This window comes from Sinocyclocheilus anshuiensis, unplaced genomic scaffold (assembly GCF_001515605.1).
Source record: "Sinocyclocheilus anshuiensis isolate Anshui unplaced genomic scaffold, SAMN03320099.WGS_v1.1 scaffold513, whole genome shotgun sequence".
Lineage (NCBI taxonomy): Eukaryota > Metazoa > Chordata > Actinopteri > Cypriniformes > Cyprinidae > Sinocyclocheilus > Sinocyclocheilus anshuiensis.
The window spans coordinates 637,241-662,300 of NW_015537972.1; the positions used below are offsets into that span (position 1 = coordinate 637,241).

The following is a 25,060-nucleotide window of genomic DNA, read 5'->3' on the forward strand; positions in this document are numbered from 1 at the left end:
TTTATTAGGGCTGCACGATAAATCGCATGCGATATTTAACGCGCATCTTATCAGTAAAGCCGGTTCTGAGCAGCATTAACTACACAGAGCTGTTGTTCACTGACGAGTTGCGCAAAACCACGTTCATATTCGCGCGATTTTTTGCGCAGCTCGTCAGTGCACAACGGCTCTGTGTAGTTAATGCTGCTCAATGTGAAAGCACGCAGGTGATGGAGATTTACCGCTGATTACAGAACCGGCTTTCTGACAAGATGCGCATTAAATATCGCATGCGATTTATCGTGCAGCCCTAATCGTGATTAAATCTGAACGCGTCTAGTATGAGATTGCTCTCATTCTAGTGGCCGATTTACTGCAACCATCACAACTACAATGTAATTTTGATCCTGACGGAATCTTAGAGCTTGTGCAACTTAACTGCACAATGATGTGTGGCAGGATTTCTTCGCTGCCAGTACACAGCAAAATAAATGATTAGCAACATGGGTTTTTTGTTGTTACATAAATTATCACTTGATCAAGGTTTTAACAACTCCCATTTACATATCAATCAGAAACTGGCCAGCAGTGTTTTATGATTAGATTTGCATTAAGCAATCATTAGTCAACTACTCTAATGGTTAAACCTAAGAGAGTGAGATCGTCTAGTTGAATGAAATTGGAATACCCAATGACTTCAACCTAGCGATACAATCAGATAAGGCCTTTAAAAGATAATAAGAGGAACATCGCTCAAATCAATCTTTATTGCACTGAAGGAAGTTTTCTTTGTTCCAACAGGCGATCTTGATAATATGAAAATGTACTGTAAAGAGATTTCTTCATCTTTACAGAACAATTTTAATATTATGAACTGCAGTTTACTTTAACAATTAACAGTGACTAAATGTTAAACTAATAGAGGCTGTTAAAATACAGTAATGGAGGTGGCTTTGAACCATCCAATCAAAAGAGTGAGTTCGCGTTGCAACTTGTCTCACTCTAAGCGCGCATAACATAAGAACACAAATAAATTGATACTGAGTTTGCTCACAAAACAAAGTTTGAATGTTGCCACCGTTCTCCACCATTAATATGTAGCAAATTAGCTCAAAAGGGAATTAGATTTAATAATTAATAATAATAATTTAATAATTTATGCCTGTAGCAGACGCTTTTATCCAAAGCGACTTACAGTGCATTCAGGCTATACATTTTTTACCAGTATGATTTATAAGTAATTATAACTGGTTATAATTAATTATGAATATTTCGATCAAATCATAGAATTAACTGTAGCAGAATCAATATTACAATGATTTTTTGAACCAGAGGTGGACGTCAGACATGCATCTGTAATTTAGTTATAACAAGGAGAGTAGAAACAAAGAGTAGGTTAAGTTTACGATGCCTAAAACCTGATCGAACATCTTGATTGCATCCAAACGCTAAATAGCTATCAAGAAGATTAATTTATGACACAAATCTAAATAAATAAATAAATATATATATTTTTTTAAATATAGTTAACTATAGAAAATTAAGCCTATTTTTTGTAACACCACATACTTTATATTTACAATATAATTCAATAACAATACAGTACAAAAAAGAAAAACCACTGAAAGTAGTAAGTGGTAGTATTTGTTATACTACGTAGTATTTGTTGTACAGCATTTAATGCATGCGTAAATAAAAATGCTAATGTAAATAACAGTCTAATAAAAAAAATACAATAAAATAATATATTACAAATAATAAAATGTAATCTTAAAAATAAAATTTAACGAGAATCACCTTTAACATAAACAAACAAACAAACAAACGAATGAATGAACGAATCAATGCATGAATGAACGAACGAACGAATGAATGAATGAATGAATGAATGGAGGGTAATATGCCTAATTGGAAAAAATGTCTAATTTTAAAAAAGTGTAGTATATTAAAATGTACTATATTACAATAATAAATTGTAATGAGAATAATCACTAACAAAAATAAAATAAAATAATAAAATTGTAATATCTCTATTTTTTTCTTTACATTTTGATGTGAAACGTGACCTGTACAACTTTCAGATTCCAACAAAACAAAACAAAGGCAAAACAAAGCAAAAAAAAACAAACAAAAAAAAAAAGCAAAGCAAAACAGAATAAAACAAAAGAAAACACAACAACACAGAATAAAATAAATCAAAACAGGAACAACAGAAAGTTGCATATATGCCAGGTGCATGTTCAAAGTTGGAATGATAAATAAAGTTGGAATAATATAGTGATAATTGTAAGGAACGGAACGCATATCTCTGAGCATCAACATGCTCAATAGGAAGCCAGAAGTCTAATAAAAAATCCATGTGTTAAATTCATTATTTATGTCTGAGGAACAACAACCAGGCATTGAGCATCCTGGGGAAAAGAGATGCGTGTGGTGCTGTTCAAGCTATTTAAGAGCATGTGAATCATTTCAACCTCACTGCGGATGACAAAGAGAAACGTGGCGCTGGGTACGTCATCTTTCATTTGCATTTTATAATGCAACGATAATCACAGCTTCAGTCACAAATGTTTCTTTACTCTCAAATGATGGAAAACAGACTAGGAAATGCCATTATATTATTGCTTTGTGCTGGTGAAAATAGAGGGAAACATTAATTGCAGCCCCCACAAGATTCCCCTCAGAGCACTACATATGCTACACTAGGAGAATGGGTACTCTCTACACTGGAAAATTGACAAGCGTATGTAAACCACAGGCTTTGCTATCAATTTCATGCTGTGGTTTTGGGGTTTGCTCTGAATTTGTTGCTTAGGGCTTGTACTGGTACAAATATATGGAGGAAACTCATTTTGGAGAGAGTATGTGCGGCTGAAGCAAAATAGCCGAAATTGCTTACATCATCTTTAATTTAAAGGAATTTGCTCATAGCCTAATGGGAATGATGGGAACATTTAACCAGTAATGCCAAAATCGCTGTCTGTTTCTGAAATAAATCAACACTGTTATTCAGATATATGGAGGTTTACCTCTAGGGTTGGTAAGTGTGGCCTCCACAGCCTTGCCTCCGTCCCCGCAGCGAGTCTCATCATAGGGTAGACACTGATCGCCTGTGCCGGCCACCAGCTCAAGATTCTTTGCCACATCCTTCACTGTGTTCAGAGATTTTACTTTAAACACCTTCCTGCTGCTGGTGTCCGAAAGGTACAGAGCCTCCGAAACGGGACTAGTAGCCAGGTAATATTTGTGTGCAGGACTATTGCTAAAAAAATCAAACAAAGAAAAACAATTAGTTTGTGTAAAGTATTTATTTTTCAAATTTGTTTGAGATTTCAGATTTGGTAACACTTTATTTTAAGGTGTCCTTGTTACACATGTTACATGTACTTACTATTATAACAACAACAAGTTATGCAAAATTACATGCAAGTAACCCTAAGCCAAACCCTAATCATATAGTAAGTACATGTAGTTAATTCATATTACTCAGCACTTAAATGTATAATTACACTGTAACAAGGACACCTTGAAATAAAGTTTAACCCAGATTTTTAATTCATAAAATGTATTCATATGATATGTAAATGTAATTATAATGCAGTAAAACAATTAAAAATAACAGCAGGCTTTTGAAACATTTTGACATGGTAACGTGAATCGTGTATCATGTTTAAATCCATGCATTACAAAAACAGCCTCAGAGATGGGAATTTGCAGTGAGGGTTTATGTACTTTGCAAATAAGAATCAAGGGTTGACAGATTCACTGCCATGGCTTGAGACATCTCTGCCATGTCCTCTTTGCATCAATCTTTTACTGTATGCATTTACTCTCATTCCAAATATAGAAACGCATGTAGTGTGTGTAAAGCCTGTGGTTAATGCAGTCGGCCCAGCATCTAATGTGCTGCCAGTGCGCATTCAAATAGGTATGCCACCAACTCCCCTACAGGGAAACTGTCTTCTGGAGATGCATGTGGTCTAGAGCCGTTATCTAAACACATTATGTATTCCTGGAGCAAAAATGGCCCACAGGCTGAAAAAAACAGTCCATTACATGGTAAAGCTGGACAGTCAAAATCATCCCTCACAACCACACAGGGGGCTAAAGAACATGAAAGCCCAACAAAATGGCTCCAATCAGGCTAGAGAGGATCTCACCAGTGGAAAAAAAACCCTCCAATCTGGAGGCAACGTACTGAGTTTACTCTCTATAGTGCACTAATCATATTCTGAGAAAGTGATAGAAAGGCTAGGTACCTGGACCGCAATTTTACACTTTTCAAGTTGATTTGTGATATGCTCTAATTATACTATAGCTCTGCTGATGGCTACATCTGGGGTCAAAGACTGCTTGTGGTGAAATGTGGATGACTTGCACAGGTCAGTGCAAGATCATAAAGCTTGTTCACCTAAAAATGTTACTTCAGGCTCGTGCAATTTCCATCAGCAGGAGTACAGTGAAAAACGAAGAATTACTATACTGGCTGATTTAATATATGTTGCAGAAAAGGTGGAAATCATAATGTTCGACTCGTGTTAAATGTTAACTTTTGTGAAAATGTGTGAATATTCAGCAGTTGTTCATGACAGAAGAAAAAAAAATTGTGAAAGTTCTCGCCTTTCTGGAATAGTGTCTTCCTGGAGGGGTTAATTGTTTTTGAACAAAGTGAGAAAGGTCACAGCATGAGAAGTGAAAAGCATTCTTCATAAGACGACAAGCCACGGCACATGCAAAGACACACATCTGCCAAAAACTATCACTGCTTACAGCCAACTTCTGTTTAGCATTTAAAATCTTGAATGAAAATTTAAGTGGGAAAGGTCATTCAAGACAGCAAAAACATTAATTGAACAATATATTCTTTGTGAGAAGTGCCACTCGGTTGATAAGATTGTGTTAGTATGCTAGTGATAACTAGCCAACGTAAATGCTAAGTGACACTCAACCAACTTGAATCCAGATTTAAAACTTGAGAAAGTGAAAAAGGTCAAAATATTGAGAATAAGATGTTATGTGAAAAGCATTCTTCATGCTTGCGCTGTGACACATGCCTGCTATAAACCATCGTTGCTAACAACCAACTTGTCAAAGGATAAACATTTAGAATTTAAAGTGAGAGAGGTCACGGCAATTGAGTGAAAATGTTAAGTGAAAAATATTCTTTGTATAAAGCGGAACTCCTGGCATTATAGGACTAGTTCTCTCAAGATAACTAGCCACAGCAAATGCTACGACACTGCTAAATACCATCATTGCTAACATCCAATTTGTCTAAAGATTAGCATTCAAAACCTTACAAAGTTAGAAAGGTCACTGCAAGAGTACAAAAACATTCAGGGACAGGCATTCTTCGTAAGATGACTAGCCTAAGCAAATGCTACAACACCTATCCGCTAAATACCACCATCGCTAAAAACCAACTTGTCTTAAATCCATATTAAAAAACCCACCAAGATGAAAAAAGTGGACACCAAAAGAATAAAAGCATTAAGTGAAAATATTTGCTGCAATAGGGTCACACCCCTCCTTATGAAAATTAACCATGGTTTTATTGTAGTAAAAGTGTAGTAACCATGGTTTTTTGGTGTATTGATTACCATTTGTATAACCACAGTTTTACTACAAATACCATGGTTAAACTATGGTTACTGTAGCAAAACCATGGTTAATTTGTGGTTACCGTGGTTTTATCTATACTGACCATGGTTTTCTGGTTTTATTTGTAGTAAAACCATGGTTAACTTTCATAAGGGACCTGTAGGTCTACTCTAGAGATGACTAGCTGCAGTGAATGTTATGATACACATCTGCCAAAACCATCTTTGCTAACACCTAATTTGTCCAAGGATCAGCATTTAAAAACCGAAGAGTTAAAGGCCACTGCAACAGATCAAAAACATTCAGCATTCTTCATAAAATGACATCTGCCATCATTACTAACAACCGACCTGTCTCAGGACCCACATTCAAAATCTAACAAGGTTGGTAAGGTTGCTGCAAGAGAACAAAAACGTTAAGTTGGTAGCCATAGCAAATGCTATAACACACATCTGCCAAATAACATCATATTCAACACCTAACCTGTCCTCGGATCAGCATTCAAAACCGATTAAACAAATCCGAAACATGTTCCCCTGAAACTCTGTGGCTGTTAGTGCCAAATCCCAGTGGTCCAATGCGAGAGTGTGGAAAGGAAAAGAGGCAGGTCTGCAGCATTGTCAGCTTCGATCTATTATTCAGACCGACAACTGACCTTCCAGAAGATCGTTGGAAACAGGCTGCTTCGGTTGACCTGGGGCTTGGCACGTCACTGTGTGGCTGCTGACCATGTTGAATGATGTCCTCGGTTTGGAAAGAAGGTAAAACGGATTTGTCAAGAAAAATCTCAATCCCATTTTGCAAGGGGGCGGGGGGGGTGACCCTTCGGGTAGATGCAGTCCCAGCAGTCTCGGTGTTGTACAATGTGTTATTGGAGGCACGCAGCATTGTGCTTTCTGTGATGAGGAGAACACCCTGACCTTCATAGGCTCCATCTATATTCAACAACTAAAGCTGGTCTGGGGAGGATAATTGGATTTTTCAGCATGTTGCTGTGACGATGGAGGTGAGCGACTCTTGTGGAAAAGGGGTCAGCGGGTATGTCAGAGAGATCATGTTCTACCCTTATTCTCTCATCTTTGTGCACATACATAAACACTGAGATGCCTTTATTTGTTTTCACACAACAGTGATGACTGTTCTTTTCTGGTTGCAAATATGATTTTGGCCTTTTCAGCAGTCATTTCTACAAAGGTATATTTCTAAAATGAATTATTGGAACATGTTCCGGTAAGTGATTTAGCCCAAAGCACAACTTTTACAATCAAAAGAACAACACAAACCTGGTTCAAGGCCGATAATACAAAGCAGCACCTACAAAAACACTACAAAGCATTTAGCGGCCCTTAGGACAAACCGACTCTGAGAGAAACACGAATGCTTGGTTACTTGTCAGACAGTTTGACGGACACAAATGCATAAGATCCTTTTTGAGGGCGAAGCAGGGGAATTCAACCCTGTTCCTGGAGGGTCACAGTTCTGCAGAGTTTAAGCTGCATTCACACCATTTCGTAATTACCGTAATTCCGAGATGACAACACTTGATGTTCTACTAGGAGTTGTTCCAACTCCTGGGAATAGGGAATAGGGTATATCTGGGAATAGTGGCAACAGCCACTGATGGAACAGCATTCTGACATTGTATTGCGCATGTGCGACTGTAACAGTTACTTTGTGACGTTCTACTGTAACCATCTACTACGGGAGAACAGCTGGTTTGCTACAATGTAAGTATTGCCTAAACATCCTCCTCATGATGAATGTCTTGTTTATGGTTGCTTAGTGATTTTGACGTTCTCGGCTATGGTGGTGTAAAAGCTTGCTTCCGGTCATCATAACCGTTCCATTCGCAGCTGTTGTTTAAAATCCCTAATGTTCTGAGAGATACAACTCGGACCACGTGACCGCTATACCACCTGAACACATAGTCAGATTTATTTAGGCGCTACTTAAGCACTACATCCGAGTCCAAGAACGTGAACAGCTCCGAGGCTGCAAAGTGGAAAACAAAGTGGAGCCTGTGTAGAACGTCACGTGTTGTCATCTTGGAATTACGGTAATTATGACATTGCGTGAATGCAGCTTTAGTTCTAATCCTAATTAAGCACACCTGAACCTGTTAATCAAAGACTTCAGGCTTACTTAAAAACTCCCAAGCGGTCGTGTTGGGGAAGGTTGGACACCCTTGTTCTGAAGTACAGCTGGTCTCTAAAATTTTCATTGATCAACAGATGCCTATATGACAGAGCATGTCGAAGGTTCTTCTTGGTGGCATGACAAGAGTATAAATTTCGTAGCCCCTTGCTTTTCTTCCCTTCGTCCCTGGAATGCATCATCCCAATCGAAATAAACTGACTTGCAGCGATTGTCTTTTGTAGCCTAGTGTACAATCTGTGTTAATGCTCAACTATCAATGCAAATATGCAGTAAACAGTATTTAGCCATTTACCGCAGCATTGCACATGTGCCCATATCTAAGTGACATGATGTGCGATGCCACCCCTTGTCTTGACGGAATTGTCCACAGGAAAGTCACGACCTGAGGACGCAGGGTTAAACGGAGGCTTCATCATTAAGGATAGGGCATTTTTGAAGCTCGCAGGTGCCCTGAATTTACCCAACCTCTCACCAAGAAGCCGCTCATATCCTGTCAGTCATACCGGACCATCATACTGTTAGCTGTCACACTGCTGCCTGTCAAAACCCACAGCTGGTTGTGCCACGCATCCCATATTAAGGGTTCATAGCACCACAGGGAGGATGTGTGTTATATTTGAAAGCTTAGATTGAAGTTGGATGACTGATGCTTTTTTTTTTTCCTCGATACCACGCTGCCATTTGTCAAATCAAACATGTTAACGAAGTGTGTATTCAGATCCGACGGCGCTTTGAATGTGTAATTTGTCATCGGGTGAAATATCACGCTGTATTGTGGGTAATGCAGCATGGGTACTTTTAATGAGGAGGGGTGGGTAATTGTATTCTTTAAGGAAGCCGAGTCCCCTGAGGGTGAGAAATATTTAAAACGCCGATACCGGGCTTATGCTAAGCTGGTAACCGCTTTTCCATCTTCCTGTCTGACATTTCAAATTGTGTGCCCTGACTCTGGTTTCCTTAACGTACACAATTCTTTAAGCATTTTTTCTGTTGCAGTAACCCATTTTGAGAGTTGACCCATGCATCAAACTGGTCTCCATTGATCTACAGCACTATTTCAAAGCTCAGTCGTAGCACTGCCCATTTTATTGCTATCCGGAGAGGATGTGTTTTAATGCACTCCTTGGTACGCCTTCATTGACGAAAAACACATCCTGTGCATTCCACAGGCAGCCACAAAAGCAACTGTACATAAAAAAGACTGTATAGAGTATTTAGCTGAAGTTCTTTCATCATAATAAATGGTATGACTCTTTAGAAGAGCTCTTACCTATGTCTGAAATCTTTATTTCTGTATTTATCGAGAGCAGCATGAAAAGAAGAAAGTGGGAAAATAGGTTAGCTCAAAGAGTTAGTACTTATTTCATGCATTAATGTACAGAGAAAAGGTTAGAGTGGTAAAATTATACTTCTACTATAGTTCTACAAGCATATCTACTGTATTCATAACGAATAGAAAGGATTTCCTCAAAGCACACATACTTATGTATCCTAGGCCAGTGATTCTTAACTGGTGCTTCACAAGACGAAATGGGTCACAGGTCTGTTCCAATATGGAAAAACAAAGCTAAATGTATGTTATATTGTACACTTTTTTATTTTATGGTACAGTCTTGCAACAATACTTAATCCAGTGTAAACACTGAGTCCTGAAGCAAAACCAGTTGAGAACGTCTGGCCTAGATGTCTATTTTCTGAATTTTATCTGGAAATGTAATTTATAAAGAGTTTGTTCATTCTCAATTCATCTCTAAAATGCATCCAGGTGGATGCTGTGGCTTGTAAAGTATAAAATGCAAAATAACTCTTTAAAAGATTTACCAGATGACTATGCCCAATAATTAATTGATGCTTTCCAAATGATTTGTTCTTTAACAGACATCTTGAAGATGTATGTGTGCTTATTGGGTTCGAAGAAAAGATGAATGACATTTTAGCAAGGTTTGTATTCATCCTATACATTTCTGAGCAATAGCAATTACATTTAAACAAATACTGTAGTTTACCACTCAAAAAAATGAAAATTCTGTCATCATTTATTCTCTAATGTGGAACAAATCCAACGCAGTCTTTGCAATCATTAAAGCCAGACAGGTTTGGAATGATGGTAAGTAACCAACAATAAAATATTCCTTTTTGGGTAAACTATTTCTTTAAAAGTAAAAGGCCAGTAACATTAATCCTGTTCTATAAGTAGATTCTCCAAGTACTGAGAGTCAGATCCCTTTTGGTTTGTGAGCAACTTATCTAACAGGATGTACAAAGCAACTTGTCATTTTGGTGGGTATGCGAATGCTTTTGTATCTATACACATGCAGAATGCCAAACCTGAGCTCTAAGACACTCGTGACATTTCCCGTGGTGAAGATCCGACGGACGTAGTTGAAATCCCCCACATAAAGACTACCATCCGACCCACAGGCTAAAGCTACAGGTGCGAGCAGCTTATTTCCGTCCGCCAGCCCGTTGCAGCTTGGACAGGAGATACTGCGCCTTCGCCCGTTACCCATGATGCTTCCGATGACAGGGGGCTGCTGGGAAATGAAGATGTTCTCGCCGTTACCCTTGCACAGGATACCTGAGTGCCAAAGAGAGAGGCGTCATAAGTATTTTGTCCATTCATTGTAATTTTCCCAAATCCATTCAGAACAGCTTTCGCTCTGCAGTAAATCAACAGGTTTTATCGGATATGAGAAGTGGAGGTTTTAAAGCTGATTCAATTCTGCTAAAATTTAATGACATTAAATGTATTTGTATGGAGCTTTTCTCTGTCACAGAGCTACGGGACGGCTGCTGGTGCTTGAGAAAGGATTTCGCTAAATAACCAGCAGGATTGAGATGTGCTAAACGGAACTGAATTCATTTATCGAAAGGAGTTATTTTTCACTTGCACAGCCAGATGCTTCTGTACCGAACCCAGCTAAGTGAAGGGCCACAGTCACAGCATGAAAGACAACTTCCTCTTATTATAAGTATCACAGTCAATCTGAATCTCCACGGCATGCCTCAATGAATCTCCAGCGCTGAACAGCTCACCGCAAATGCCACTCAAAAGTGGCAGAGTGGCAAAGTTCGTGAAACTCAATTTTTTGTGATTTTCATTGTGTGCTGTTTTCTCCCTGAGCACCTGTTGAATCATTCTGTGTTTTGAGAGATGCTAAATAACAGCGCTTCCAGTCTATCCATGCTGATTGGCTGGAAATGCAGGTGGGTTTACTGGAGCTGATGCAAAGGCTTAAGCTTGAAAATTCACTGCACATTTCACTGTGTAAAAGGCTTTCAATTGAAACAATGCATTTCCTTGAAGCTTTAAAGCAAATCTGACATTATTGGAATACATTTATCTGCTGGTAAAGGTTTTAGAAAAATAAAAATGACTGATCAGTAACATATAAGCTTTTGCGCCCAAAAGTATTCCAGATAAATGTGGAGCTGATTAAAAAAGTTTTTTGTAAATTGAATGGATTGGGCATTAAAGCATATGAAAAACCAGAGAGCGATTCACTTTATTTGAAAAATAACTTTCACAAACCCTAAACTTCTAGCATAACCTCACGAAATTTTGTGGCATGTTTGGTGTGAATAGTTTTAGGGTGAAAAAATAAGTCGCCTGAGTGCAGTTAAGTTTCTTTCAGGTGTACAAACAAAAACTTGTGATTTCGCTTGAGTGCGTCTCATTTTCTTTCCGTTTTACAGATTTTTATTTTTTTTTTACAAAGCCTGGCATTTTTTTTTAAATTTTTTTTTTGTCTGATATACTTTTTTTGGCAGCAATTCAATTTTACATGAGTGTGATTAAGTTTCATTCAGTTGTAAAAACTTTTCGTAGAGCCTGATGAAAATTTGTTTTGCACTCTGTGTGAATAATTTGATGGCGAAAATTACCGGGGTGAGTGTGGAGCCAAAGAGAAGAAATTAAACAGAGGACATTAAAACAAGTGTAAATGAAATGGTAGCAAATTTTCTTTTGGAAAAGAGAGGGTAAGAGAGAGTTGACACATGAAGAATTTGAGCAAATTTTACCGGAAGTCCTCATGTCGACATCGCTGGGTTTTAGTGACAGACCAAGCTGCCACCAGCGCTCCTAACACTTGTGCTGCAAGTACGCCTCATTTACTGAGATAAGTGCGCTGGCAAAAAGACAGCAGTTTACGCAATCACTGATTTCAGAGACAATTCAGCAGCAGTAGGAAAATTGACCTGTTCAACTCTAATAAGGTCCTGTCATACAGATATCACCACTGAACTGACTTGAGCTGAATAATGACACTATTGTTTTCTGTAGAGCTGCTAATAGCTGAACTGAACTTTTCATAATCGACTGTTATTTTCCTGTTTATTAATTTGAAGCAGTTTTGAATCTGTAGTGTATAAAGTGCTATACTGTATAAATTCATGTGATAACATCTGGTCACAGTCCAAGCTGCGTCAAAGTTCAGTCTTCTCAAGCAACAAATGTTTGTCTTCAGCAAGTAGTGAACATTTCTGAGAATTTCCACAAAGGAAAAAACTCTACAAATCTAATCATTAATAAGCAACTGTGTGTCTGTCAGCAATTTAATAGCTTTCACGTTTCTATATGTACTAACTCACCACTTTGGATATTTAGAGCATGATGTTTGTCCACGCTCCAGCCGCCCAGGTTGGATGCAATGGTTTCGTATCCTTGCAGGATGGCTGTTCGCTTCTCCCAGAGGATCAGATCCGGACAGGATTCATACTCGAAGCCCACCGACACTAGCAGGAGTGAATTAGAAACACATTTGAACTTGAGTGACAACAGCTCTGAGAAATGAGACACTGACAACTTCGTTCCCCACTTACCGAAAGCCTCAGACAGCCCATAAACTTTCTGGCTGTAGACATCTGCCTTGTCCCAGACAAAGTCGTAGGAGAGGTTGGGTGCAGCTGAGAACCACTTCCTGAAGAGCCTACCCTCGACGGCCACCATGAGGTGCACCTTCATCAGGCTGAACGGGATGGTGGAGTGGGTCAGGGTGATGCGCAGGAGGGACTTATACCCCGACGTCCGGCTGCTCAGGTAACTCAAACGCACATCTGTACCTGGGATCCGCACTTCCTCCTGCAGGGTCTGGAGAGAGAAAGGTGAAAATGTTCATATTAGTCACAAGAAAACAGAGCAAACAGTAACAAATTTGCTAATTTTGTGGGGAATGCACCCTGCTGAGAAGTGTTTGCATTATTTAGCATCTCTGGTATATACGTAAATGAGAATGAATTAATTTTTTCACAGCAGACGTTTTATTATACAGTGCAAGAAAATACTAATTATTGGCTGAATCTAGGGCATATTTCACCTCAAAGAGAAAGAAAAAAAGTTGTTATATTTAAAAAAAAAAAAAAACAAAACTATTAAATATACACTACTTCCAAAGTTTGGGGTTGAAAAGATTTTGTTTCTGAAGAAGTCTCTTGGCTCACCAAGGCTACATTTATTTGAGCAAAAATACAGTTAAACAGTAATATTGTGAAGTATTATTACAATTTACTAGACTTGTTTTCTATGTTAATATATATTTTAAAATATAAGTCATTCCTGTGATGGCAAAGCTGAGTTTTAAGCAGTCAATGTCACATGATCCTTCAGAAATCATTCTAAAATGCTTAATATCTTTACATATTATGTGCATTATATATATAAGAATAATGCTGTTTATTTCACCATATATTAGATAAATGATCACACATCATGCCAATAGCCTCTGTTCTTATGGTGAACCTCTAACAAACATCCTATTCAAATAAAAAAAAAAAAAATAAATAAAAAGTATATATTTAAATGAGTCTCTTTGCACTTGCAATCTAGCCCTGATGAAGGCAAGTGCACCAAAATGCAAAGGTGAAATATACAGTATTATTAATTTCATCATTTCCAGTTTCTGATTTGACCTCTCCATGCCACAAATGTTGCTGGTGTGCGTTTCCAAAAAACAAAAAACATTTTTTTTTCCTTCCATACACTTTGTAGATTCTGTGAATTTTCCTTAGAACAACCATAGTTCCACCCAAATGTTTTTAATATAATTTTCGAATTTCCCCCCCTTGATTTTGGGTTGAAATGTGACCCAGAAACCTTCAAATTACTCAACTATCATAACAAGTGAACAAATTACTCAGTGAAAAGCAATGCATATGTCTAGGTCACACGGGCATCATTAACAACACCTTCGTTTTCGCACGGGAAGTCAGCTCGGAGACTTAGTGGCTCAGAGGTTTCTCATTGCTCACTGCAGAGCTCTCATTAACTCTCAGCGTATCGCTCCTTTATCACAGTCAAGCACAAAGCTGACCAATAAACACAGCCGATCGTTACTGCGTCAATAAACACTGATAAGAAAAGCTCCTCCATAGACGTTTCCGTTTGTAAACCTGTGAAAACTCTGTGTGTGAGTGTGTGTAGATGCACATGTAACTGTGTATGAATAAACAGCCTGAAGATTTGGGATAGGACAGATTTGTGCCGATATTAATAGCCCAGACAGCACAATGCATGTGAGGCTGACTCATTTATCTTGTTAACCAAAGAAGACGACAAAATAATTAGGAAGGTTGCATACAGGCACAAGTAGAGCTATCAGTACTCAAACACACGCGCGCGCACACACACACACACATGTGCGTATTACAAAATATATATTTATAGGATACAATGAAATTAACATACACATACTCACACACATAAAACCTAGATGACAGTCAACACAAGTCCAAAACACAGATATTTTTTTCAAGCACCGACTGCGAAGCGCCTCCAGAAGTCAGACTCAAAAAGCTTCCATGCTGTTTTTATCTAAATGTAATTATCGTTCTTCAGAAAATGTCTGGCGTAGTAAATTGGGACTGTGTATTTTTGCCCAATTACACACAGGAGATAAAATCACAGGACTGCCACCCGAGACAGATCCTCCTACATTCCCTTCTGATGTACATTTCCCAATATATGCCCCTGCTGTCTATCAGAACAGCATGACTGTCAGACTAAACAAGAATCAGACTGTTTAAAAACATTAGTCTTAAAAGTTAAAATGAAAACAAAAATATAGTAAAACAAAAACAAAAAAACAGCTTTTTAAATACACAAAATGGCATTGAAAATGTAATTAAAGTCACAATAAAACTGAAATAGCAACAGAGCTATTGTGATACACATCTGAGTGAAACAGATTATTCTGAAAAAAAAAAAAAGGGTGGGACTTTATCCATTCGTTGTTGATTGGATAGTGGTAGATCAGAATGGTAAGAAGAATAGTAAGAAAAGAGGCGGAGTTTAAGAGGCCAAAATAATAGAAAAATCTAGAAGTCTATCACTTAACTGGAATTACGAAGTACAAAAGATAAAATAAAAAATGAAATATACGTATATCAGCGCCGATAGCCTTGTGGGAAGCACACCGACATACAGCGCCGTTGTGCTACGGGCGTCTTGAGTTCGAATCCCGGCTGGAGGACCTTTCCCGATCCCACCCCCTCTTCTCTCCCACTTCAATTCCTGTTAACTCTGAACTGTCCTATCATCATAAAGTCAAAATCGTGAAAAAATAAATATATCAAATGTATGTATGTATAAATCGCCTACAGTAAGATCAATAACATGGATTTAAAACTTTACATTTTAATTTCATGCCAACTTTAACTTCGTAACTTCTTGTATTTTCCAGAACATTTAGTGGGGGAAATTACACAGAGAGGGATTTAGTCTACTGAGATTCGATTGGTTAAAATGTAATACATTAAATTGGACATTATTTGTCAATATTATGTTGCCCCGCCCGCATGGTTTTGGTTACATTAACTGATCAGTCGTACACAATTTGAATTGTAACACATTTTTCACTTGCTCTCTATAGCTTATCACCTGAATCTCTGGAGCGATGTTGCCCCTCTCGACGCAGGTCCCAGCGAACGCCGTCAACGGGGCAGGCAGGACGATGGGCATGGGACGGGTGAAGCTGCTCAGGTCACAGCTGGGGATGTCATTGACCTCATGTCTCATCACGATGGTGTCCATGACAAAGAAGCGTCCCCACGGCAACCACAAGGTGTGCTCCTGAGTGATGAACGGAGCGCGCTCAAACCTCAGGGCTACGGCCACACCCCCGTTACTCACCAGGTCAAAGCTGAAGAAAGGACAACATGCACAGTTAGATATGGAGCAGCTACTGAGATAAAGCCATTCATTCATTTTCAATAATGTTAGAAAATGGAGTAGTCTTCTTTTAGAAATGTTAGCTTTGCAGTTGTGGTTATCAAAATCTGGGTTGGTAACCGCAAGGTTGTTGGTTCAAGCCCCACAAGGAACTATCCATTAATGATCACCATTGTCCCCTTAAGTAAAACCTCTACCCTAAAATTACTCTTCCCCTTATATTATGTTGCAAACTGACCCATTTTGAGTTCTCACAAATAAAGGCTAACCTATGATGTTTTAACAATCTGATTTGTTGTTTAATGTGCATACACAATTTATTACGATTATGATATTTGGAGGTTAATTGGACCTGCATATTTCATCATTAATGGCAGCTACACAGACCCAAAATGATTTTCCTTGCTTTTATAGGAAGAATGTAAATGTGTAAAATGTAAATTTTTACCAGTTAACCCATGATATCGATGTCGCTAGTGCCACATGCTCTACAGTTTGAGCTTCAGGAAAGCACACTAAACAAATGCATTTCCATACTTCTTCTATTAAAAATGGTAAAAAAATGTTACATACAGTTTGTATGTTCTCATGTTTTTACATTATTAATTTTAAAGGTTTGCTGTTTTCAATTTTTTCTTTTTTTGGGCATAGTAACCCAGTTTTTAACCTAATAGAAATACTAGGTTACCCTCTCATTGTTTGAATGAAAGAGTTTTCATAATTGGATGAACTATTATTTTAAGATAAACATGAATCATTTACAAGTTTCTATACTTCTCACCATAATTCTCTACAACTACTTATCTGCTGAATTATTCCATTTATACATGTGTTAGAATTTAATAGAGTGTGGATCTGATTCATTAAGTACAGTTATTTGCTAAAGTATGCCAACCATAACACCCTTGAAAATGGTGTTTTGATTTCCTATTCAATGAAATTACAATGGCATTTCTTTATCTCATAATGCCATTTACGAACATTTTAATCAACATTATTCACTGTTACTCTGTACCGCCATCAAAACCAGACTTAATAAAGGTTGTAATTCATTATGTTTCTCTAAATGACAGGATTCGATTGAAAAGGACTCGGCTTCAGTTAGTTGGGACGGATTTTATCTGGCAGCTCCACAATGTGACTGGAATACAATGAACCACTGGCTCAGTCTAATACACTGTGATTTTGAATTTGCATTAATAAAATCCACATGAATGGTTGGTGTGCGATGTCGTTATTCTCTATTGGGGAATAAACTGGCAAGATTCCTCTCCGCCACAGTAGCCGTGCGAACGCCGCTGAGCGTCTTTGTTGTGCGGTGGCACGGTGTGCTTTGATAAAGGAGGTGAGAGGGGAAATGACATTTAAGGGAAGGGTAAAGTATTATTGATCTGTGCATGTGAAGCTGTCTGCACTAACATAACTTTACAACAATGCTACAATGGCGGAACACGCTCTGCATATAGAGTCGCTCTGATCAGAGAGCTCTGTTGTTGACGCCGCTAAACAGAAACGAAACAGGACGCTGTATGCAGGCTATCGTGTATGTGGCTCGCTAGATGACTGATTGTGTACAAATCCAGAATGCTACTCTGATCTGCTTTCTTGTGTATCATCATGAGGAGACACCTTTACAACATGCTCTGGTAGACATGAAAGCACAAATGCACTTTAGTGCCAAATACGCCTACAACACAAACAGCCGATTAGCAATATGTGATATGCGGATTGCAGAATGCGCTGTACTGTGTGTCTTTGTTCTCAGGGTTGGCATAGATGCGGCATGCATCTGTAGTCACACATCACGCTGCTTGAACATTAATTCAACTACATATCCCAAAGGGCTATTCACAGAGCTTTCATTGGCACGGCTGATAAACAAAGGTCTGCTTTGCCCTTGTTGTCGTGCCCTTGCTAAATTGTGAGCATTTGTCTGTGCGCTGTGGGAGTTTGAACAGAGCGTGCTTGTTGGGGAGTGTCTGCGAGAGAGAGCCTGTGTGCGTTTTTATGCAGTCGTATAGAGTCCACGCTAATCTGCAGTAAAAGCTAGCCGGCCAGTCACATGCGATGAAAGATGCACGCACACATATAACCATTACACGGGCACACACACGGCCCTAAAGGCTGCCATGCCAATCGATGAGCGATTCACAGGCCTGTTATCAATCACACAAGCACCTCAGGCACGGGTGACACACTTTATTAGTGCATTCAGCCTTTCAGTGCACACTTTGAAGGGACGCAGAGCTAACCCAAAGGGGTTAGACAGATCGATGGCTTAGACCCAAAACAGGTCGAAGCCACCCACTTTTAGTCCTCTTAACTAAACTTAGGCTGTTCACACAGCGGCAGAATTTGGTTGTGAGTCCTGAGTGCTATATATGGTTAAATTTGTTAGGACAAGCACATTCTAAAACTGACTCCCTTAAAATTTTCAGGACAACTGCATTTTGAGAGCAAGTGGAGCTTTACTTTAGTTATTTGTTAGTATAGACATAATGCAACTATTATAAAATAAAATGTATTATTATATAAAATTAACCATGGTTTTACTACTACAAAAAAAGTTATAGTTAAACCATGGTAACCACAAAATAACCATGGCTTTGCTACACTAGTTTAACCATGGTATTTGTAGTAAAACTGTGATTATACAAATGGTAATCAATACGCCAAAAAACATGGTTACTACACTTTTTCTATAATAAGACCATTGAACATATTCGCAAGGGATAATATACCTGAAAACATTTGTACAGTTTTAGCTCTATGTTTATTCAGTTTACATGCTAATCAGTTAGGCAACTACCTTTGCATACCACTAGTTGATTAGCCTAGCTGTTCAGCTTAGCATCCTGTTAACTTATCCACTAATTAGCTTAGCAAACTACTAACAATTAGCCTGCTATCTTTCTTGCATAAAGTTTGCCTAGGATAAATTCCAGTTTTTTTCACTGTTAATTTGTGCCACTTGTAGCTACCACTACCCCAGGGACAGCGAGTGTTCTCAGAATTTTCTGGCAAGAACATTCTGGTAAGGTTCTCTCAAAGTAATGAACAAACTTTCTTCCAATAATGTTATCTGTTCTTTATTAATGTTTTCAACATGTTAGCACAGAAACATAATTTATAATTGTTCATGGACCATTTTAGTTGGATGTTCATGTAACATTTTTTTTTTAAACATTACTAACTACTTGTTGGTTCAGATGGTTCAAAGAACATTCAAAAGTCAAGTTCAAATGGAATAAATGATCATGAAAAAAATGACAAAATAGAATGTTCCCTTAATATTTTCTCTAATTTCCACATATCCAAACAAAAAAGAAAAATGCTTTTAATCATTTAAAAAAAGTGAACTTTTTGACATTCAGAGAACATAAATAATGTTAAAAATAATGTTTTCATAACTCAGTGGTAATGTTAATTAAAACATTCTTTGTTTGTTAGCAGGACCCTCCAAACCTATTTTGATTATTTAGAATACAATATTGAGATAATATTATATTTTTTGGTTCCAAGGAGGATTTAATCTCTCATGACTTCCATTACATTAATAATCATGTGACATCTTCTAAGTCTGCCGTCTATAGCTCAGTGGTTCTTGATTACGTGACACAGCATTCTGCTCTCTCCTTCAGGAAATCAGGGTTGCGTAAGTGACTCTCAATACATGAAGGCAGATGTATAATGGATGGCTTTTAGGATTTCCAGAGTCTGACTTTAGGCAAAATTTTGTATTGCATGAATATCCACTGCATGTTACTTGGTCAATCCAACTCTAGCGGTTGGCAGAGAAGCAGAGGGACCTCTTTGGAAGTAGAGAAATAAGTAATTTAAAAAGCAAAGGCACCAGTATAGAACAGACCACAATCAAACAAAATCAGTTAAGACAGCTTTCCCATTTTTAAGCAAGCAAACAGGTGCACTGGTGATTTCATGCCGTACTGAGTCTGTTCTCGCAGTGCTTGATGGGCTGTTGCGGGAGGGAGACTATGTGTTTACGAGCAAAGAGAGGGAAAAATAGAGAGATCCAGGGAGATGGAAGATTGTTTATGGCTAAAAAAAGCACCATCCAAGCAAACAGGCAAAATGTGCAATGGTGTGCTGGGAATAAAATTGTCCTCCAATTTTATTTCCAGCACATTATAGAACATTCTGGCATACAGAAAGCAGTTAGAGTGCACAGATGTGGGTTAAAGGTGCATGCATAATGATCGTGACATGAAAAAAATTCCAATATATTTATATTTTAATTACTAACCCAGATCTTTAAACACCATTTCATCCCATGCTACAACTTACCTGCCGTCCTGTCTGGTGATGGTATACCCATAGGCTGGTCTGTTAATGAAGCTGATATTTACACCGACCAGCGGAGTCCCATCTGAAGTCACTACTTGTCCCCGGATAACACAGGCATGACTGTGAGGTTAAAAAATTAAAATCATACTGAGTAAAACAGGTCATGTTGTTTTACAGTGTAGAAAAGCATCAGATGCTATTTGTAAACACATATAATAAATTAAATGAATCCCACAGCTCTGAGGAAACATCAGCGGGGTTTCCTATCTGAGAAGCAAAAGATAAGAGCAAAAAAATGGGATAGTGTTTGTGTCATTCCTGCTGTTTGAGAGAACAATGCGGAGGTATGAGTGCTTTCAGTCACAGCAGATATCTGGGCTTGAAACTGCCTCTATCTGATGTTATCTGTCTGCCTCAGGAGCTCCGACTTACTGATCGATATGAAAAAGTCAAACACGGATTCTTAAAATCCTCAACAAGAACAAAACAACTCCCTGCTTGACACGACTTCTGACTCAAAGTGTTAGAGATTTTTAATCAGGCTTCATGCTGTTCAGGGCAGAGATTACAAAGGACAAAAAAATGTAAATATATATATTAAAACTATTATACAAATATTGGAGCTGCCACGGTTTGTAAGTTCATACATTTTGCCTGCCACATGATGTAATATCTTTTAATTAATTTGATTGAATAATAGGCATATCATGTGATCTGATATAACTGAAAGCCAAAAAATTACACACATCAGCTAGGTTAAAGAAAAAAGCACCTAGGAAAAAAATTACACATTGGGGCTGTTTCTATGAAAGTATTAGGTATTAAACATTTGTCAGGTAGTGGAACAATTAACACTGGTGTGTAAGAGGCTGGCCCCTTCCTGTCCTTACTGCAGGCAAGATCACAGACCCAACAATATCCCTGTCCCAGGAAGGCTAACTTTATGCTAATTTAAGCAGCCTCTCACCTTCAGCAGTCCTTGGCTCAGCTCTGCGTCCCTGTAAACAAAGCTAGCAGAGATAGCGCACAAGTGCACAGCCCCACCACAATGTCTATTATCAGACCACGAGCGAACTCAAGTAGAATAGAAAATAGAGACAGAACAAGTGACAAAGAAAGATCACTAAATAAAAGGGTGGAAAGATAGAAAGAGAGAGAGAGAGAGACATAATGTGTAAAGCTTTTGTCTATCTACAACATTGCTCGAGGTGACAGTTTGATTTAGAGTATTCCCATTCAGAAGGGGCAGCGATGCAAGTTTTCACAGGGTGCACTGAGTGGAACTGTCGGCTCTGAGCCACAGCGAAATATGCCGAGCTGATTCAACAACTCCACGACAAATTATTTAAATATTGACAATAAATGGATCTGAAGAAGATAAAGGAAGAACAGTAAAGTGGTCTTGACGAAAAGTCTAAACTTCATTTATTCAGCAAACCCTATTCTCAAACAAGGCAGATAAAAGTGGAAGGAGGTTTATAAACAACAGAGATATCACCTTGTGTAGCACTGTGCTGACAACCACGTAATAGAAGCAAATTGTAGGCTGCGTCTGACTTGATATTAGAAGAGACATCTTAAATAACTATGAAGGAAAGCACGCAAAACTGTCCTGAGAGGCAGCTTCTGGGAGCACTAAGAAGCATTTTTGTACGTAGAGAGTGGTCTGAATGCTTGTGCGTTTGGCAAAGGCTAAAAGAAGGCTAAATGGTTAACAGGCAAAATTAATGTTTGCAAACTCTGTTGAAGCAGAATTATCAAAGAAAAGTTGCAGCAAGTTTCTTTAGCACAGTAAAGCTAACAAGCTAATTAGATTTGCACATGTAAACAGCCACTATGAAACTAGGGTCATTATCAGGGCATTGCTAAGCATTAGCAACAACCCAAAAGCATCACTGTTCCTAATTTTTGCAGAAGATGCTATCAATTCATCTACGGTCTTCGTTACTGTAAACAAACATGGCATGATGTTGTAACAAGCACTGCTAATTACTTAAAAAAACTTTGTAAGACGGGCTAAACATAAAAACATGCTCCCTCTCTTGCATTATATCTGCGTACAGCAGTTCTTTCCTTTCGCAGAAATGGCAACATGTTCTAAATAGGCTAAATGGAGAGAAACAATGGACCATCTCAGGCCATCCCCCTTCGCCATCTCCACATGATGGTAAAAGGGGCTAAGCACACTCAGATGCAGCAAGCAAACAACTTGACCCAAATGCATCTCCAGGCAAGCACATTTATTCTTTTGTGCTATCCATGGTGTTCAGATAAACAGAGCGCATGCTGTAGAGCTTAAAGAACATTCGAAAAGTTTCAGACAGGTGAGCCTTGTAAAACAGGGATGATGGGTGACTTTGATCATTCCCAGCCGTGTTACTTTCTTGTGGTTGGACATGTCAGATGTGCAGTTTTGACATGTCTCTGAGCATGCAGAGGTGGTTGTGGAATCAATAAAGAGGCCTGATCAGGTGATGGCAAGGGGCTCTTTTAGACCGACTGCGGCTATGTCTAAGAGGTCCATCTGGGCTGCTGTCAGCCGCTCTCATATCTGTCAGTGGGCGGAGAAACAAAGAGGTAATAAATAATATATCAGCCCTGATATTTTTAGGTGAATTGAGGTCTCCGATCTTGCGGCTGCTGGCCGACTTCTAAAGCTTTTATTTATTTATGTCTCTTTTTTTTGTTGGGAGATGATGGTGATGAAGGGTAGACCGAGACTCCCGTCTTGAAATAATGAAGAGGGTATCGGGAGACTCCCTACCGAGCGTCGCAAAAATGTCACCTTGGGAAAATGTCACAGGGTATTACAAGAGCATTTCATGAATACCGGGTGCCATGTGCACAAAAGGCAATATCAAACAAAGTCCAGTATTTCATCTTTGCATGAGGTTATGCGCATCGGACACTCTGACACAACTTGATTGAGGGCGCAGTGATTTATGCAACAGAAGAACGTCTGGCATATAGGACTGAAATGAGTGCAGGAAGGAGAGCGCTGGACAGCTTTGAAGTGATCAGAGTCTCATTAGGACAGCACAGATTAGACAAAGGGAGTCCGTACTTGCCAGAGGCTCAGTCACGCAACGCAAAAGGCCATTTGGTCCAGAGTCTGAGCTGAACTATGGGAAATAGCCATTTAAGAGATGTAAAAACAATACCCTGCTCACCATAGTTCAGGGAAGGACTGTTCACTTATCCAAAACCCCTCTAAACAAGAAATTTCTACTTGAGTTTCCAAATGAACAAAGCAAGACAAGGTCTAAAAACAGAAGGCTTTGAATCGAAGACCTATTTGGCACATTATGCCTTATGGAGATACGAATCAAAACGTCAACGCACCCTGGGCGACACCATTAGAGACATTCTCCATGGAGAGCACAAAAAGATGCTCATTTGCTTGTTACGTTTTCATTTTTGCCTTTGAAATGTCAGCTCAGCTTTCATGAAAGGAAATGCGGGGATACTCTACGACATTTCAAAGGAGCACAACTTTTTCCCAAGTCTCTAGTAGCGTCTTTTGTGCTCATTTCAATTGAGAACACAAGGAGAGAGAGGGACGAGACCAGTGCACGAGTGGGATGCAAATGCAAAAGTGGCGTTCACTCTAGGTATTGTTTACAGATAAAAAGGGAACCCCACAAAATGGAGGCAAAAGATGAAAAGTCTCATGGGATCACACAGTGACAGCACTGTTCTCTCATACCAAACATTTTTGGGGCACCTTGGGATGAGCCCCATGCCCTGTTTGTTTACAGGAACAAGAGCTGTAGATGGATTGACAGCATCTACTTATAGTTTCTGATTGATCTAAATATTACCACTATGGGGAATTGGGATTTGGGAGAAGTATGGAAAAGAGAACTTAAACTGCAAGAAATTGCACAAAAATTGCAAACATTAGTCAAGAAACACTTACATGCCATCGAAGGGGTTGGTGCCAGGGATGACGTGGGCGCTGTCCCGGCCCACCAGGAAGCGGACACGCTGGTAAAAGGACTGCAGGGTGCTCAGAGTGGAAGAGATCTGGGTTTCCTGGATAATATCCAGTGGATCAGGAGAGCCCACACACAGAGAAGTGGTGTGACATGATGTCTGCAAACAGCAATCCGGGTCCATGCAGTCCATCAACCCATCTGATAGAGAGAGGTTTAATCTTTAATAACGGGAATGTAGTGTCAGAAAATGAATCAGTGTTTTTTCTCACAAAATTACTTCTTTTGATGTAAGTGAAAAACAATTTATCTGCTTATAAACTTCCTTCACTTAGTAGTGGCTGGATTTACATAGTTTCTAACTGGACAAGGCTACTTTAGGTGGTTGAACAGATAGACTACCAGCTGGTGGACTTGGTTTTTCTGAGGTGGATCAACTTGTTCAAGTTGGTCAGAGGTCGTAGACCACCGTAGACAAGGTGCCACACTTACAGATTCAATTGGGGTAGGGTTAAGGGGCTTAGGTTTAGGGCCTCATTAGACCCAAACTGTGGACGAACGCACCAGTGAATGCTTCAGAGACCAGCCTGATCAGGTATGACCTGGTTACCAGAAATGTTCAGAACATGGAGCACAGATGCCTTCCAACATGCTTATTCTGTCCAAGCTAACGTCATTCCCCTAGGTCAGTATCTTTAAAGGAGAGGAAAAAGATTTAATCATCCCAAGACGAACATGGGTGAACTGTTAGCAGGATCTTGAAAACTTATTTAGCAATCAGAAAACTGAGAAATAACTGTCTCTGTTGGATGGCTTTCTGTGCCCTACAGCTGCGTTACCGCAGTAAGTTAGAGCCAGTCTGGCTTCTTATTTCCTTCATGTTTTTTTCTTTCGTCCCCCCCCCCCCCTTCCTCTA

The 25,060-nt window shown here is 38.9% G+C and overlaps 1 protein-coding gene across 1 annotated transcript in view; it reads right to left on the reverse strand.

The window, feature by feature from the left end:
* Positions 1-25,060, reverse strand: part of LOC107670431 (teneurin-4-like) — a 232,390-nt gene that overhangs the window by 47,680 nt on the left and 159,650 nt on the right. Inside the window, 7 exon segments of the mRNA XM_016463037.1 lie at positions 3,009-3,241; positions 10,066-10,315; positions 12,331-12,474; positions 12,562-12,829; positions 15,614-15,875; positions 20,210-20,329; positions 24,129-24,345. Coding sequence (XP_016318523.1) covers positions 3,009-3,241; positions 10,066-10,315; positions 12,331-12,474; positions 12,562-12,829; positions 15,614-15,875; positions 20,210-20,329; positions 24,129-24,345 — 1,494 coding nt within the window.